At 40.8% G+C, this 17,166-nt stretch overlaps 1 protein-coding gene across 2 annotated transcripts in view; it reads right to left on the bottom strand.

Moving 5' to 3' along the window:
- Nucleotides 1–221: 221 nt before the first annotated feature.
- Nucleotides 222–17,166, bottom strand: part of LGI1 (leucine rich glioma inactivated 1) — a 57,145-nt gene continuing 40,200 nt past the window's right edge. For both annotated transcript variants that reach the window (XM_073685263.1, XM_073685264.1), the window contains 3 exons: nucleotides 12,005–12,174; nucleotides 1,484–1,648; nucleotides 222–1,404 (listed from right to left, as the gene is read on the bottom strand). In XM_073685263.1, the coding sequence (XP_073541364.1) occupies nucleotides 584–1,404; nucleotides 1,484–1,648; nucleotides 12,005–12,174 (1,156 nt within the window). In that variant the 3' untranslated portion in view covers nucleotides 222–583. The remainder of the gene's footprint in view (nucleotides 1,405–1,483; nucleotides 1,649–12,004; nucleotides 12,175–17,166) is intronic.

The raw sequence follows: 17,166 nt of genomic DNA, 5'->3' as shown, positions 1-17,166 counted from the left end.
GTAGGGGGGTCGTCTTATACACCAGGTCGTCTTATACGCCGGAATATACGGTAATTGTCCACCCCTGTTTTAATGATATATTCTCTTGGTGAAAAAATGCAAAGAGAATAAGAGAGGAACAGTGGAAGTAATGAGGGGAGTGAATGGGAGTTTCAATGGTTCTCACTCCAATCTTTCCTATAACTCAGGTAAATAAATGTAACATGGAAGACACAAAATGTAAACATTTTATTTGGCAGTTTTCTCTCCAACAGGTGAATAAATAAACGGAAAAGTAACATTTTTTATATATATATCTCTTTCAGATGGACATATGCCATATGCACAAATATGTACAAACTGTTAATGGAAAGGCCAGTCAACTATCAAGATTTTGTAGGGTTTTTTTTTTTTAGAAAAAGTACAACTCTCAAATCCACTATAACATGACAAATGAATGAGGGAGAAACAAGCAATGCTTCCGTTCTGGCCTTCCTAGCTTCTGAAGCCAGTCATCCAGAATTATGTCAAGAGATAGGGTTATCATGCATTTAGTTCATACTGTCCAGGTTAAAAAGTCTTTAATGCATTAGATTTTCAGTGGTCATGCACTCAGGTCAATTATAACATGTTCATATATTTGTGTGGCCCCCTTGAAACTTGAAGCAAACATGAAGTCGTGTTTGTCTATAGACACATGTGTGAAAGATCTGGGGGCTTGGATGTTTAACTCTTGAAATTTCACAAATTTTCCTTTCTCCACATCCCAATGAAAAACCTGGGTGAAGGAATAATCACTGCCCAGGATAGCATATTTGTGGTTGTTGATCTCTAAAGGCTGGAAGACCATTGACCCACGAGAAGGCATCCTTTGGATATCGGAAATGACTGAACCTCCTTCCCATTTGATAACCCTGGAATCCCCAATGAATCGGGTAAGGCAGAGGTAGACATCATCCTTGGCTGAAAAGTGTTTAACGGCATACACGTCCTCCGTGTCTGGTATCTCCGCATGCTTTGAGAAGTTGTTGTATTTCTTGTTCCACTGGTAAATAATCGGGCGTTGCGAGCTACTAGATAGAATGAGATGTGGCTTGTTGGCAATCTCTAGGTATTCCACATCCGTATCTCGATACCACATATGTACAGACTGGTGGGAATAAAATCCATTTCCGTTCCACTTGTAGATGGTTGTGCAACCAGCTTTCGAACTATCAGCAACCACAAAATACCAGTTGTCATCTATCCGGAAAGTCTCAATGTCATTGGGTTTTCGGATCTTAATCACTTCAATGTCTTGAATTTTGATAAATTTGTTTGCAAAAATATCTCTCTTGTAAATATGAGAGCCACCAAACAATTGGGCCACTATCACATAGAGCTGCTTCTCGATGACTATGGGTTTGCAGACCACGGTTGATGTGCCTAAGATAACAGAGAATTAATTAGAGATATACGATGAACACTTCGATTGTTTTCGTTGTGAGATGATTCTCAATAATACCTGTGATGTTGTCATAGTTCCTGAAAGACATTTCCACATGATCCCACTCCAAAAAGACACATTTGCCGGTAAATGGTTGAGCAATGACCACATACTCATCGTTCATGTAGGTGAAGGTGTCCACAGACAGGGACTGATAGGGTAGGGATTTGTACAAAGCAAATTCTGTAATACACAAGGTATAAGATGAGTTTAAGTTATTATAAATATGGTTTAACAAGTGATAGATACTAATTCCAATATCATTCCAGCCTGAAATACAAGGGGAAATGCGCTCATAGGGGCACCACTGCAATACTGTGTAGATGTAGACCTGTTTAGGAAGTGTTGGTTCCCCTTGTGTCAGTTCTGTTCACCTGAGGGTGACACCTTAGTTCGGCTGGGTGGTAGTAGTTAATGCTGCCGCCAACTCTGATCCAGGACTGGTAGACCTTAGTAGGAAATGGAAAGATAGTGGGAGGCGATGGAAACCTTGCAGACTAAATGCCGGCAGCACTGGTGCTGTGCTAATACCATGTTGAGAAGTAGCAGGAGAAGATTAATTATATTTGGATCAACGTGTTTCGGTGTCGTAATCATTATGTTTGGATTAACACGTTTTGGTGTCACAATTATTATATTTGGATCATCTTATATCCATTTGCTTTTTATAAATAAACAATTTGGTTTAAAAAAGCACTAATACTATGTCCATCTACATATACGCATGAGCATATATCATTTTTTAAAATCATGCTTTTAATCATAAGTCAACTTTTTATACTCCAGTTTCAGCTTTGAAAAAAATTTTAACATATGCATTTACTTCAATTTTTAGCATGATTTTTAATGTGATTTATAGTTACTAACCATATTGACCACAAACAGAGACGCGGTCATGAATGTTTTTAGGCAGGTCATTCAAGTGTATTTACACCTTGCATGTTTGTATTGTCTTTTTATCCTGAGGAAGGGGTCAGTACGACCTCGAAACGCATTGATCCAAATATAGTAATGATCTTCTACTACTTCTCCGGTATTTAGCCTGCAATGCTTCCATCAAGTCCCACTATCTGTAGTTAATAACAGTGTCACTATTAGTATAGTCTAATTTCTTATTATCAACAGTGAAACTATATAGTTGCTTTCATTAACCCTTTTCTGACATGTGCTGTACATGTACGGCACATGTCATGTCTCTCCCTTCGGCGCAGGCTCCGGTGATGAGCCCGCACCTTTCTGGAGACATAACAGCTGATCAGATCAGCTGTCATGTGCCCTTAACAGCCACGGGTGGAATCGCGATCCACACGCAGCTGTTAACATGTTAAATGCCGCTGTCAATCTCTGACAGTGGCATTTAACATGGCTGCGGCAGAAGGACGTCACTAGTCCCACCCATCGGCACCCATGTCACATGGCCGTGGGTCACTGATGCGTTGGCATGACAACCCGGGGTTTGCAGGAGACCCCTGCAATTGACATTGCCAGGATGCTATGAGCGCCGCCCAGCGGTCGGCGCTCGTAGCCAGTGAGCATTTCTGCTACACACAGGCGATCTAATGATCGCAGCTTCTAGTCTCCCATGGAGACTATTGAAGCAAGTAAAAAAAAAATGCTTTAAAAAATATATAAAAGTTTAATCACCCCCAAAAATAAAACAATAAAAAAATCAAATATACAGTACAGACCAAAAGTTTGGACACACCTTCTCATTTAAAGATTTTTCTGTATTTTCATGACTATGAAAATTGTACATTCACACTGAAGGCATCAAAACTATGAATTAACACATGTGGAATTATATACTTAACAAAAAAGTGAGAAACAACTGAAAATATGTCTTATATTCTAGGTTCTTCAAAGTAGCCACCTTTTGCTTTGATGACTGCTTTGCACACTCTTGGCATTCTCTTGATGAGCTTCAAGAGGTAGTCACCGGAAATGGTTTTCACTTCACAGGTGTGCCCTGTCAGGTTTAATAAGTGGGATTTCTTGCCTTATCAATGGGGTTGGTACCATCAGTTGTGTTGTGCAGAAGTCTGGTGGATACACAGCTGATAGTCCTACTGAATAGACAGTTAGAATTTGCATTATGGCAAGAAAAAAACAGCTAAGTAAAGAAAAACTAGTGGCCATCATTACTTTAAGAAATGAAGGTCAGTCAGTCCGAAAAATTGGAAAACTTTGAAAGTGTCCCCAAGTGCAGTTGCAAAAACCATCAAGCGCTACATAGAAACTGGCTCACATGAGGACCGCCCCAGGAAAGGAAGACCAAGAGTCACCTCTGCTTCTGAGGAGAAGTTTATCCGAGTCACCAGCCTCAGAAATCACAGGTTAACAGCAGCTCAGATTAGAGACCAGGTCAATGCCACACAGAGTTCTAGCAGCAGACACATCTCTTCAACAACTGTTAAGAGGAGACTTTGTGCTGCAGGCCTTCATGGTAAAATAGCTGCTAGGAAACCACTGCTAAGGACAGGCAACAAGCAGAAGAGACTTGTTTGGGCTAAAGAACACAAGGTATGGACATTAGACCAGTGGAAATCTGTGCTTTCGTCTGATGAGTCCAAATTTGAGATCTTTGGTTCCAAGCACCGTGTCTTTGTGCGACGCAGAAAAGGTGAACGGATGGACTTTACATGCCTGGTTCCCACCGTGAAGCATGGAGGAGGAGGTGTGATGGTGTGGGGGTGCTTTGCTGGTGACACTGTTGGGGATTTATTCAAAATTGAAGGCATACTGAACCAGCATGGCTACCACAGCATCTTGCAGCGGCATGCTATTCCATCCGGTTTGCGTTTAGTTGGACCATCCTTTATTTTTCAACAGGACAATGACCCCAAACATACCTCCAGGCTGTGTAAGGGCTATTTGACCAAGAGGGAGAGTGATGGGGTGTCCGCCAGATGACCCGGCCTCCACAGTCACCAGACCTGAACCCAATCGAGATGGTTTGGGGTGAGCTGGACCGCAGAGTGAAGGCAAAAGGGCCAACAAGTGCTAAGCATCTCTGGGAACTCCTTCAAGATTGTTGGAAGACCATTTCCGGTGACTACCTCTTGAAACTCATCAAGAGAATGCCAAGAGTGTGCAAAGCAGTCATGAAAGCAAAAGGTGGCTACTTTGAAGAACCTAGAATATAAGACATATTTTCAGTTGTTTCACACTTTTCAGTTAAGTATATAATTCCACATGTGTTAATTCATAGTTTTGATGCCTTCAGTGTGAATGTACAATTTTCATAGTCATGAAAATACAGAAAAATCTTTAAATGAGAAGGTGTGTCCAAACTTTTGGTCTGTACTGTACATATATTTGGGATCGACGTGTTCAAAAATCGCCCGATCTATCAATATCTAAAAATTAATCTGATCGGTAAACGGCGTAACGAGAAAAAAATCAAAACACCAGAATTACCGTATTTTGGACGCCGCAAAGTTGCAATAACGGGCAATCAAAACATTGTATCTACCCCAAAATGGTATCAATAAAAACATCAGCTCAGCACACAAAAAATAATCCCTCACCCGGCCCCTGATTCCAAAAAATGGAGATGCTATGGGTCTCGGAAAATGGCACTTTTTTTTTTAACAAACTTTGGATTTTTTTCTCACCACATAAATATAAAGGAACCTATACATGTTTGGTATCTACTAACTTGTAATGACCTGGAGAATCATAATGGCAGGTCAGTTTTAGCATTTAATAAACATGGTAAATAAAACAAAAAACAATTGTGGAATTCCACTTTTTTTGCAATTTCACTGCACTTGGAATTTTTGTTCCTGTTTTCCAGTACACGATATGGTAAAACCAAGGGTGTCTTTCAAAAGTACAACTTGTCCAGCAAAAAATAAGCCCTGACATTGCCATATTGATGGAAAAATAAAAAAGTTATGGCTCTGAGAAGAAGGAGAGCAAAAAACGAAAACGCAAAAACGAAAAGTGGCCCGGGGGTGAAGAGGAGGTTACCCATTAGAGGACAACTTATTCTTAATAGCTAAATTGCTCATTGTAAAATTGTCATATTACGTGACCACTGCAGGTAATCAGCGGTAGCTAATCGGCTGCAAGCCTTTACTGTTATGTCAGGGCAGATTAAGTATATGTTTGGGTTTTTTTTTAAATTCTGATAGGCGATTTAGCTATTAAGAAGGGGCTGCTGTCCAGTAGTGCATAACCTATTTAAATTTGCTTTATGTATTTGAGTGGCTATGGTGTATGTAAGAGATGGTGTCATATAGAAAACTCTGACCCCCCATTGTTGCAGATCAAAGCAGAAAGGTCTGTTATTTCTTTTCCCTTTTCATTATTTTGTGAGCCAGCTCCATGCTAATCGTTCATCAGGACAGCTGCCCCATGGCCCAATTTCAGCACTGCCCCCTCCACTTCCAGACTGAGAATAGAAAGCGAATTACCACCCATACTGTGCGTCAGCATATAATGTAATAGAGAAGGGGCCTGGCTTGGCTATTCAATTTAGTCATTATCACTGATGCAGTAGACAGAGAGGGAGGCTAGCTTAGGTTAGGAACGTCCCCTTTACCACATCACCAGTCAGGTGCAGACGCTCATAAGAGGAAGCTTCCTTTCTGTGTTGGAACAAACTCAGAATTTTTATCTGGCAGGATTTAACTCTTTAATGGCTAGATAAAATCCTTGTATATTATTGAGTATTGCGCCTTTATTTTTCTTTACTGAGTTATTATTATTGTTATTATTATTTTTATGTGCTGTAGTCTCTTCTCATTCAATCATTCTTTTAGAAACCTGCTAGTTTAGTTTTAGCTCACAGCTCGCCACCTCCCCCTGCTGGTTCAGAGTCTGTATAGAGATTGAAGATTTGTATTATATAAATTATGGTAAACCAGGCAATCTAGTGGGTTTGGAGGATTTCTATTGTCACTGCTGAATTGTACGTGACATCACTGTGCTTATTATCTCTGTACTGTGACATCACTGTGCTTATTATCTCTGTACTGTGAGATCACGCTTATTATCCCTGTACTGTGACATCACTGTGTGTATTATCCCCGTACTGTGACATCACTGTGTGCATTATCCCTGTACTGTGACATCACTGTGTGCATTATCCCTGTACTGTGACATCACTGTGTGCATTATCCCTGTACTGTGACATCACTGTGTGCATTATCCCTGTACTGTGACATCACTGTGCTTATTATCCCTGTACTGTGACATCACTGTGTTATCCCTGTACTGTGACATCACTGTGTTTATTATCCCTGTACTGTGACATCACTGTGTGTATTATCCCTGTACTGTGACATCACTGTGCTTTTTATTTTGTACTGTGACATCACTGTGTTTATTATCCCTATACTGTGACATCACTATTATCTCTGTATTGTGACATAACTGTGTTTATTACCCCTATACAGTGACATCACTGTACTTATTATCTCTGTACTGTGTTGTCACTCTGTTTTATATCTCTGTACTGTGACAATGTTGTGATCATTATTCCCGCACTATGACATCACTGTGTGCATTATCCCTGTAATGTTGCTATATTTTTTATCTTTGCACTATAGTTAAATACTGTAGTATTTACCATATTATTGTGTTTTTTCCAGTTTTGGGAAATAACTGTAAGAATCATTCACTGTGTGCATTTTCAGGGAATACATGAGGCACAGAGGTTGGAGTCAAACATGGGAAGTGGTACCTGAAAAGGCCTATCGAAGTTTCTGGGTTTGGGTACCGTAATTTAAATATACAGTGGGGGAAATAAGTATTTGATCCTTTGCTGTTTTTGTAAGTTTGCCTGTTCATGTCTGAAAAAGACATGAACAGTCTATAATTTTAAGGGAAGGTTAATTTTAACATTGAGATATAGAATATCCCCAAAAAATATCAAGAAAATCACATTGAATAAATTAGATACATTTTTTTGCATTTTGCATTGAGAAATAAGTATTTGATCCCCTACAAACCATTATGAGTTCTGGCTCCTACAGACCAGTTAGACGCTCCTAATCAACTCGTTACCTGCATTAAAGACAACTGTCTTACATACTCACCTGTATAAAAGACTCCTATCCACAGACTCTTTAATCAGTCAGACTCTAACCTCTACAACATGGGCAAGACCAAAGAGCTTTCTAAGGATGTCAGGGACAAGATCATAGACCTGCACAAAGCTGGAATGGGATACAAAACCATAAGTAAGACGCTGGGTGAGAAGGAGACAACTGTTGGTGCAATAGTAAGAAATACAAAATGACTGTCAATCGACATCAATGTGGGGCACCATGCAAAATCTCACCTCATGGGGTAGCCTTGATCATGAGGAAGGTGAGAGATCAGCCTAAAACTACACGGGGGGAACTTGTTATTGATTTCAAGGCAGCTGGGACCACAGTCACCAAGAAAACCATTGGTAACATATTACGCCTTAAAGGTTTAAAATCCTGCAGTGACCGCAAGGTCCCCCTGTTCAAGAAGGCACATGTGCAGGCCCGTCTGAAGTTTGCCAATGAGCACCTGGATGATTCTGTGTGACTTATTAGGAGAAGGTGCTGTGCTCAGATAAGACAAAAATTTAACTCTTTGGCATTAACTCAACTTGCCGTGTTTGGAGGAAGAAGAAGGACGAGTCAACCCTAAGAACATCATCCCAACCATGAAGCATGGTGGAGGAAACATTATAATTTGGGGGTGCTTTTCTGCAAAGGGGACATAACAACTGCACTGTACTGAAGGGAAGATGAATGGGGTCATGTATCGTGAGATTTTGGCCAACAGTCTCCTTCCCTCAGTAAGAGCATTGAAGATGGGTCGTGGCTGGGTCTTCCAGCAAGACAATGACCCAACACATACAGCCAAGGCAACAAAGGAGTGGCTCAAAAAGAAGCACAGTAAGGTCATGGAGTGGCCTAGCCAGTCTCCAGACCTTAATCCCATAGAAAATTTATGGAGGGAGTTGAAGCTCCGAGTTGCCAAGTGACAGCCTCAAAATCTTAATGATTTAGAGATGATCTTCAAAGAGGAGTGGACCAAAACTCCTCCTGACATGTGCGCAACCCTCATCATCAACTACAAAACACGTCTGACTGCTGTGCTTGCCAACAAGGGTTTTGCCACCAAGTATTAAGTGTTGTTTGCCAGCGGGATCAAATACTTATTTCTCACTGCAAAATGCAAAAAAATGTATCTAATTTATTCAATGTGATTTTCTTGATTTTTTTTTTTTGGGGGGGGATATTCTATCTCTCAATGTTAAAATTAACCTACCCTTAAAATTATAGACTGTTCATGTCTTTGTCAGTGTGCAAACTTACAAAAACAGCAAGGGATCAAATAATTATTTCCCCTACTGTACCTAAATAGGCAAGATTCCTTGCGAAACATGCTTCGGGAGCGGTGGGTCCCTGGCTCTCTCTTCCACAGGTATACCTTCTCTTCCTTTTACTACTATTCTTATTTTGTTGGTATATTAGTTCTTTGCTGTTTGGTTTTAATATGGCTATATCATTTTTTTCTTTTTTCATTATGTTACGCTCCTAGGTGGTGCACGTGGTTCGTGAACCCACTGTGCTACAGACCGGACTTACCTTGGAGGGGCATGACTAAGCAGCTTAGTGTTCGCTGGAGCCTCTAGTGGTCAGGTCAGGCTTGTGCGGCAGGTAGCTGCTAAGTGCCACTCTAGGGCACATCCAGCAATAGCAGCTGACCCCAAAGGGCAAAGACAATACTTCAGATTCTAAACAGGGAAAGATGGCCACATGGGACAAGTTCAGACTATACAGACAGGACGGCCACTGTGACAGGTTCACACTGTGCAGACACATAGGTCTCGGGATAACATGCAGGTACCGCCAATGTGGCCTCTGGATACAGATACCGCCAACGTGGTATCAAGTACAGGGTTCTGGCCTTGGTACTCAGCCCCCAGGATAGCAGACAGGTACCGCTGATGCAGTTTCAGGATACGGACTACGCAAAAGCAGTCACAGTAACAGCGACAACTATACTAGACTAAAGGGACAGGACACAGGATACAGCAGTGGTTCTCAACTCGAGTCCTCAAGACCCACCAACAGATCATGTTTTCCAGATTGCCTTAGTATTGCACAGGTGATGGAATTATTACCTGTGTAATACTAAAGAAATACTGAACACATGATCTGTTGGTGAGTCTTGAGGACTGGAGTTGAGAACCACTGGGATACAGGAAACTATAACAGACTAGGGACAGGGGACCTGGCAACATACCGTTGCACACCAAACCACCTAACTGAACTATAGGGGTTGCTCAGGCACCTCAGAATTGGAGAGGGTGCTTTATACACAAGATGTCTCCCAGCTATTGGCTGAGAGAAACCTTGCAGGTGATAGACAAACTAAATAACTCCCAGCTGTACGCTGGGGGCATTTACCATGTGCGTGATGCCCCTTTAAGAACAGGGGAGCGTGCAAACTAGGCACACCGCCGAGACACAGTGTGGCATGCACACCAGTAAGTGACAGGAGCACGCCGGAGTACCGGACCGGTGGCTTTGAGTAAGCCGGCGTCCCTGCATGGAGGGAGAAGGGGACACCATGCAGGGGCACCAGCAATGGCGCTACACATTAATTTTGTCAATATTACTGCTTAGTTGATCATCCAGCTGATGTTTACACTTGTTGTATTGGATATATCATATATTTATAAGGGCTGTGGGTGTTATATAATATGATATGATGCTCAGGTGTCCCTACCCTCAGCCTCCTTGCCTCAATTTTATCAATTTTATATGTTTTTATATACATTATAAATGTTCTAATTCTAATAAAGCTTTTCTAATTGTTGTGTGTTTGTATGTATATATATTTATATATACATACACACACACACACACACACACACATACAGTGGTGTGAAGAAGTGTTTGCCCATTACTGATTTCTTATTATTTTGCATGTTTGTAAAACAAGATACAGTTTTTAAATGAAGGTCTTTATTATTAAGGGAAAAAGAAATCCAAGCCTTACAGGCCCCTGTGTGAAAAAGTGATTGCCCCCTCTCCCCCCTTAAAACATACATTTCCCTAGCCACACACAGGACTGATTACTGCCACACCTCTTTTCAATCAATAAATAATTTAAATAGGACCTGCATGACAAAGTGAAGAAGACCAAAAGATCCTCAAAAGCTAGACATCATGCTGCGATCCAGAGAAATTCAGGAACAAATGAGGAACAAAGTAATTGAGATCAATCAGTCTGGAAAAGGTTATAAAGCCATTTCTAAATGTTTGGGACTCCAGCGAACCACAGCGACAGCCATTATGCACAAATGGCGAAAACATGGAACAGTGGTGAACCTTCCCAGGAGTGACCGGCCAACCAAAATTACCTCAAGAGCGCAGCGATGACTCATCCAAGAGGTCACAAAAGACCACGCTACAACATCCAAAGAACTGCAGGCCTCACTTGCCTCAGTTAAGGTCAGTATTCATGACTCCACCATAAGAAAGACACTGGGCAAAAATGGCATGCATGGTAGAGTTCCAAGACAAAAACCACTGCTGAGAAAAAAGAACATAAAGGCTCGTCTCAGTTTTACCAGATAACATCTTGATGATTGCCAAGACTTTTGGGAGAATACTCTGTGGACTGATGAGACAAAAGTTGAACTTTTTGGAAGGTGCATGTCCCATTACATCTGGTGTAGAAGTAACACAGCATTTTAGAAAAGGAACATCATGCAAACAGTAAAATATTGTGGTGGTAGTGTGATGGTCTGGGGCTGTTTTGCTACTTCAGGACCTTGAAGACTTGCTGTGGTAAATGGAACCATGAATTCTGCGGTCTACAAAAAAATCCTGAAGGAGAATGTCTGGCCATCTGTTTGTGACCTCAAGCTGAAGCGCACTCTTGGGTTATGCAGCAGCACAATGATCCAGCAGCAAGTCCACTTCTGAATGGCTTAAGAAAAGCAAAATTAAGACTTTGGAGTGGTCTAGTCAAAGTCCTGATCTTAATCCGATTGAGATGCTGTGGCAGGACATTAAAAAGGCAGTTCATGCTCAGAAACCCTCCAACGTGGCAGAATTAGATCAATTTTGCAAAGATAAGTGGGCCAAAAATCCTCCAGAGTGTTGTAAAAGACTCTTTGCCAGTTATCGAAAACGCTTGATTGCAGTTGTTGCTGCTAAGGGTGGCTCAACCAGTTATTAGGTTTAGGAAGCAATCACTTTTTCACACAGGGCCCTGTAGGCTTGGATTTCTTTTTCCCTTAATAATAAACACCTTAATTTAAAAAACGGCATTTTGTGTCCACTTGTGTTATCTTTTTCAAATATTTAAATTTGTTTTGTGATCTGAAATATTTAAGTGTGACAAACATGCAAAAGAATAAGAAATCAGGAAGGGGGCAAACACTTTTTCACACCACTATAGATAGATAGATAATGCAGTATAGATTTGTGCGGCACATCTAAAACAAATACTTAACATACTGTATATAAAACATCTGTGTTCCTTTCGACATTATTCAGTGAAATATTCCCTTTAGTTTCCTGCCATTCTTACCTGTTGTTATGCAATCAAAATCTTTAGCGGACAGACTGTTGATTTTGCGTCCTTTATATTCGGGAGGACTTTCACAATAAATCTGCTCCACCGTTGCATTGGTTTTATCGAGCCACTCTACTAGCCATTTCAATTTGCAATCACAATGAAAGGAGTTGCCCCTTAGGTCTCTAAAATATCAAAAAGAAACAGCATAAAGATTGTAGGTAGCAGAAAACAGAAGACCAACTTACTAAAATTTCATTTTTCCTGATGACGACAAAACACTGACAAGAAGAAGTAACCAGCAGGGCTCTGGAGTCGGAGTCGGTGTCCATTTTGGTGGAGTCGGAGTTGGAGTCGGTATAAAATGGACCGACTCTGACTCCTAAAATATGTAATAAATTGGGTACAGCAGCACAATGCAGGATGTGCTGTAAATGTTTTCATAAGAATTTGAGAAAGTTATGAAATGTCCTATAAATGTCTGTTCTGTTCCTGATCTAAGGATCTCGGCTTTTAGTTGAGATGAATCTGTGCTGCACTTTATGTACACGCTCAGTGGTGAGGCAGAGCTGTGGAGTCGGAGTTGGGGAAATAGAGGAGTCTGAGGTTTGGCTTACCGACTCCACAGCCCTCATAACCAGGACAGTTTATAGAGTCAGCCAGAACCCGTTCCCTATGTACTGTATATGGACCCAACATCTGCTTTTCTCTTCACCTGAGATATAACGTTTACCCAAATCATTATGGAGGAAAAACCGGCACTACTGCTCCTGAAGTGTTTGTGCTCGAGGAAAGGACCGCAGTCCTGACTTCATGTAGACAACAAAAAACTCAACACTGAAATGATGATAGAGAACGAAGATCTTGATGCAATAAATTCATATTTTATTTTGAAAGGAACTTTCCTTGCTGGATCAAAGTAAAATATTCACTTATTGGATCAAGATCTTCATTCTCTATCATCATTTCGGTGAGGAGGGTTTTTTGCCTACATTTACCCAAAAGACCTAGGACCCTTCAAGGCCAGTAGGCCCAGGCACATGTAACAACCACCCACCCCATTATCATAATTTAAAGCTAATTCTAGACCACTGACTAAAAAGTCCTAAAATGTGAATTGAGTCCTAATTGTCTGAATGTACACTCTGGGTTAGTAAGAGTGTGTCTCCCGTACAATCACTAAATCAGATTTTTATTTAAGGGAGGGGTTTCGCCATTGGCCCATGTGCAAGAACAGTATATGGGTCCCTTGTTGCAAATTGCTAATTTAAAGGGTTTTTTGGGGGTTGGATTTTTCAAAAACAGGGAATCTTATAAAATAAAGAAATAAGCATTAGTTTGCATCCCCTGTGGCTCCGGCGTTCCCTGCCAGTTCCAGAACTGATGGGGCAAGATCCATCATTCACTTGACCATTGCAATCACTTGCCTCAGTGGTGTTGTCTGCAAGTATGAAACTTGACTACTGAGACCAGTGATTGGGACTGGAGCGGCGGTGGATTTAAAGGGTAAGTAATGCTAATTTTAATTTAGAATATTCCTTACTTTTTGCCCAAATTCCAGGAAACCCTTTAATTTACAGCAGTGGTGCTAACCATAGACCATCTAGTCTATTTAGCTTTTCATGGCCAACCACCAGTAGGATTGACCCATGGATGGACTTATAGACCATAGGAAGCTTTATTATATTTCCTAGGGAGCCATGTAGAATTTCTTTCTCATTCAATGGTTCTCTTTTAGTTTTTTCTCATGGTGTAATTGAGTCTGTATAGAGGTATTCCCTCCACCACTGGAGACTTGATCCGAGCATTCATTTCCATTCAATGTTAATATTTATCCCATAACAGATTTCCTCCTGTGAATTACTCTGCCAGGAAATCTCCAGACATGTAATTAATAAGGAGTTTCCATTAAACAATTCTGAAAAAAAACTCTTCATGGATAATACAACAAGTGTAACTTGATATACCAAGTCGTCTGGGGACTTCTGGTCTGAAGAATATTGGATTTTCCAGGATTATACTAAAGAGAATATGGGACCTAATGCTCAATGTATGTATCTGCTTGTACAGTAGTTCTGATGTTCAAAGGGAAGTACAAACTTAGGAAATTGATACATCAAGATCTGCTCTATCTTAAGAAAAACGAAAGGACGCATGCATATACACAATGATCACTTTAAGGGAACTTGTCAGAACTATTCACCCCACTAAAAAGTCACCATTGTCTTAAAGGGAACCTGCCAGACAATTCATAGTGCCCACAATTGCTGCCAGGTATATTATTCTCTGAGCTTTGAAGACTACCCAAATCTCTTTGCAGCGCTGCTAGAGGTGATTGATGGGTCTTTCCCTATGTACGCGCAAGGGAAAATCACCTGCAATGACGGTTGGAAGATCTGGCCGGAGTTGGAAGCAGACTAGTCTGGTCTCTGACTATGGTCACCTGTCGGATCTTTAAAGTGACTGCAGGGAGCCGACTGTCAATCAGCTTGACGTCTGCAGTGACGCCCCATTGATAGACCGGAAGTGAAGGAGCTGCTCTGTTGACGAGAGGTGGAGTAAAGCATGGGAATCGCTGACTGAGCCGGCAAAGATCGTCCCGGTGCAGAACTTGCATGTAGCTCGCAACTATCTGTCACACAAAAATAATAAAAGTCCTAGATAACCCCTTTAAAGAATCCCTTTAAAGTGCAGGAAACCTATCCCTATAAATATTGTGCTCCTGCATTATCTTAGAATAAAGTTTATATATGGTTAATGGTGGCTGAAGAGTCACAGAGGCGGTTCCTCACTCCTAAATAGTCATGCTGGCTAGCTGTATTCTGGCAGCTCCATCAGCATTCAGTGCATGAGCAGTAAAGGAAGGTATACTGGCCTTGGCGTCTGTGCATGCGCTTGATGCAGCCAGAGTTGGCTCGGGTTGACTACTGGCCAGAGGAAAGCAATCAAGCCAGAAAGGGGCTGGTCAACATGACCATATGGACCCATATAGCATGACTATTCAGTGGTAATACAGTGCAGGAACAAAACACCCCCTGGACTAAAAACCAGTGACAGCTGATCAATGGGGTAAAAGGTTCCTTTTAATAATGTAGCCAAAGTAAAGAACCAGTTATTTGCAATCCAATAACTTGCTTCCTTGATCTCCAAACATCTCGGCTCCGACCAATGGACATGGAGCCCTCGGATATTTCTGTAGCTCCACCTCAAGTGGTCTGAATCGGACAAAGATATTTCTGTCTCAACCATGAAGGGCAGACATGGGAATAACTCTTCCTACACCAAACTGAACCACACAAGAAATTAAAACCAGGGCTGTGGAGTCCGTGTCCATTTTGGTGGTGTCGGAGTTGGAGTCGGCATAAAATGGACCAACTCCGACTCCTAAAATATATGGTAAATTGGGTTCAGTAGTACAATGCAGGATCTGCTGTAATTTTTCTTAAGAATTTGGGAAAGTTATGAAATGTCCTATAAATTTCTGTTCCTGATCTAAGGATCTCGGGTTTTAATTGAAATGAATCTGTGCTGCCCTTTATGTACATGCTGAGTAATAAGGCCGTGCTGTGGAGTCGGGAGTCAGAGACAGAGATATTGAGGAGTTGGAGGTTTGGCTTACTGACTCCAGACGTATATGGATTATTCTGAAATAAGACCGATCTGCGAAACCTAGAATTCCCTACTTTAAAATAGCTTTTCTAAATCAGACAGAACATTTAATATCATATATTTATAACTGAGGGCATAAAATTTATGTTTGGCTAATGCCATTTGACCAGCCACAGCATGAAGTCCACTTTGTAATGATTAATGGAGGCACGGTATGACATGGATAGGCTGGGGTATAATTCCAAAGTTCACAGATAAGATACCGCACCACAATTATCCATAAATCCAGGAGCTTTATTATCACAGGATTAACGCATTTTGAGCTAGCACACGAATTTCGTAGTCATAGTTGAGTAACAAGTCATGCATTTGCATAGGGAAGTTCTGGTGTGCATGGTTACCTTTACGAAAGTCTAAGGCCCATTTTGGTTTTGGATCATTTTCACATTTTCGTTTTGTATAGTGGAAGATGTTGAACGGCCAACTGAGACAGACATAGGGAGAATGGCCAATTCAGAATGGTGCCTTCAGTATCTGTCACTTTTTATTCCCTTATCCCAGTAGATGTAAATACACACTGCACGGTTTTCTGGGAACATCGGGAATATCTCCTTTAGTCATTTTCTGTTATGTCGTTGAGACCAGTTCCTAGAATGAAGGAGCCAAAGTGATTGCTAATGCTCAGTAATTGATTCCATTGGTGCCTAATGGCTTATGTGCCATACAAATCAATGTCACTTCTCGTGATTAATAGTATCATATTCTGAGTTCAGGAAAACACCAGACAATAACAGAGGGACAGGAAATTGCAGCCCCGTCATTATGGGAATCAGTGGGGTCCTTGCTCTTCTCAAATGTCTTATAATAAAAAAAAAGTCTATTAAGAAATGTAATATATTTGGGCCTACATAAAGTTGAATATCGCTTACATATGGCAGGAGACCCAAAAAAACATAGATCATGTAAAGATTTTTAGACTGAGCTGTGTATATGAGAAAGCAGAATATTGGCTCCGTAAAACCTATTATTATTGACTATTGGTAATTATCTCATATGTTCTATGCTTCTTACAAAGTGGCCTTCTGTTAGTAGAAGAAAAAAGGGGTACTGTTCCAGGTCCTGGGTAAAACATTCAACTTTATTAATCCATAGTTTAAAAAGTCACTCAGGTGTGCAAAAATAGAAGGGCAAAAGGCGACACGTTTCGATCTCGCCGTACTATAGGGCTCACGTGTTGAATATACAAATGATTAAAAACAATTATGGTTTCTTAAGTGTTTGATTTTTTTTTTCCAGTATCATTTTTATCTACCTATTTGTATGTTCAGGCCTATACTCACTGGGATTTGTCCAGCGTGATATTTAGGGCTAATGGGAAATTTTCTCATAAAGCTTTGAGAGAGAATGCAGGATAGCATTCGAAACGCGTCTCTTTTTTGCACTTGTGTTTATGAACAAGTGACTTTTTAAACTATGGATTAATAAATTTGAATGATTTTACCCAGAAGTTGGAACAGTACCCCTTTTTACTTCTGCAAATGTGCATATCTGGTCAGAACATGACAGCT

The sequence above is a fragment of the Phyllobates terribilis genome, unplaced genomic scaffold, assembly GCF_046119375.1.
Source record: "Phyllobates terribilis strain yellow unplaced genomic scaffold, ASM4611937v1 Scaffold_5__5_contigs__length_657084704, whole genome shotgun sequence".
NCBI lineage: Eukaryota > Metazoa > Chordata > Amphibia > Anura > Dendrobatidae > Phyllobates > Phyllobates terribilis.
This window is presented reverse-complemented; position numbering and strand designations above follow the sequence as displayed.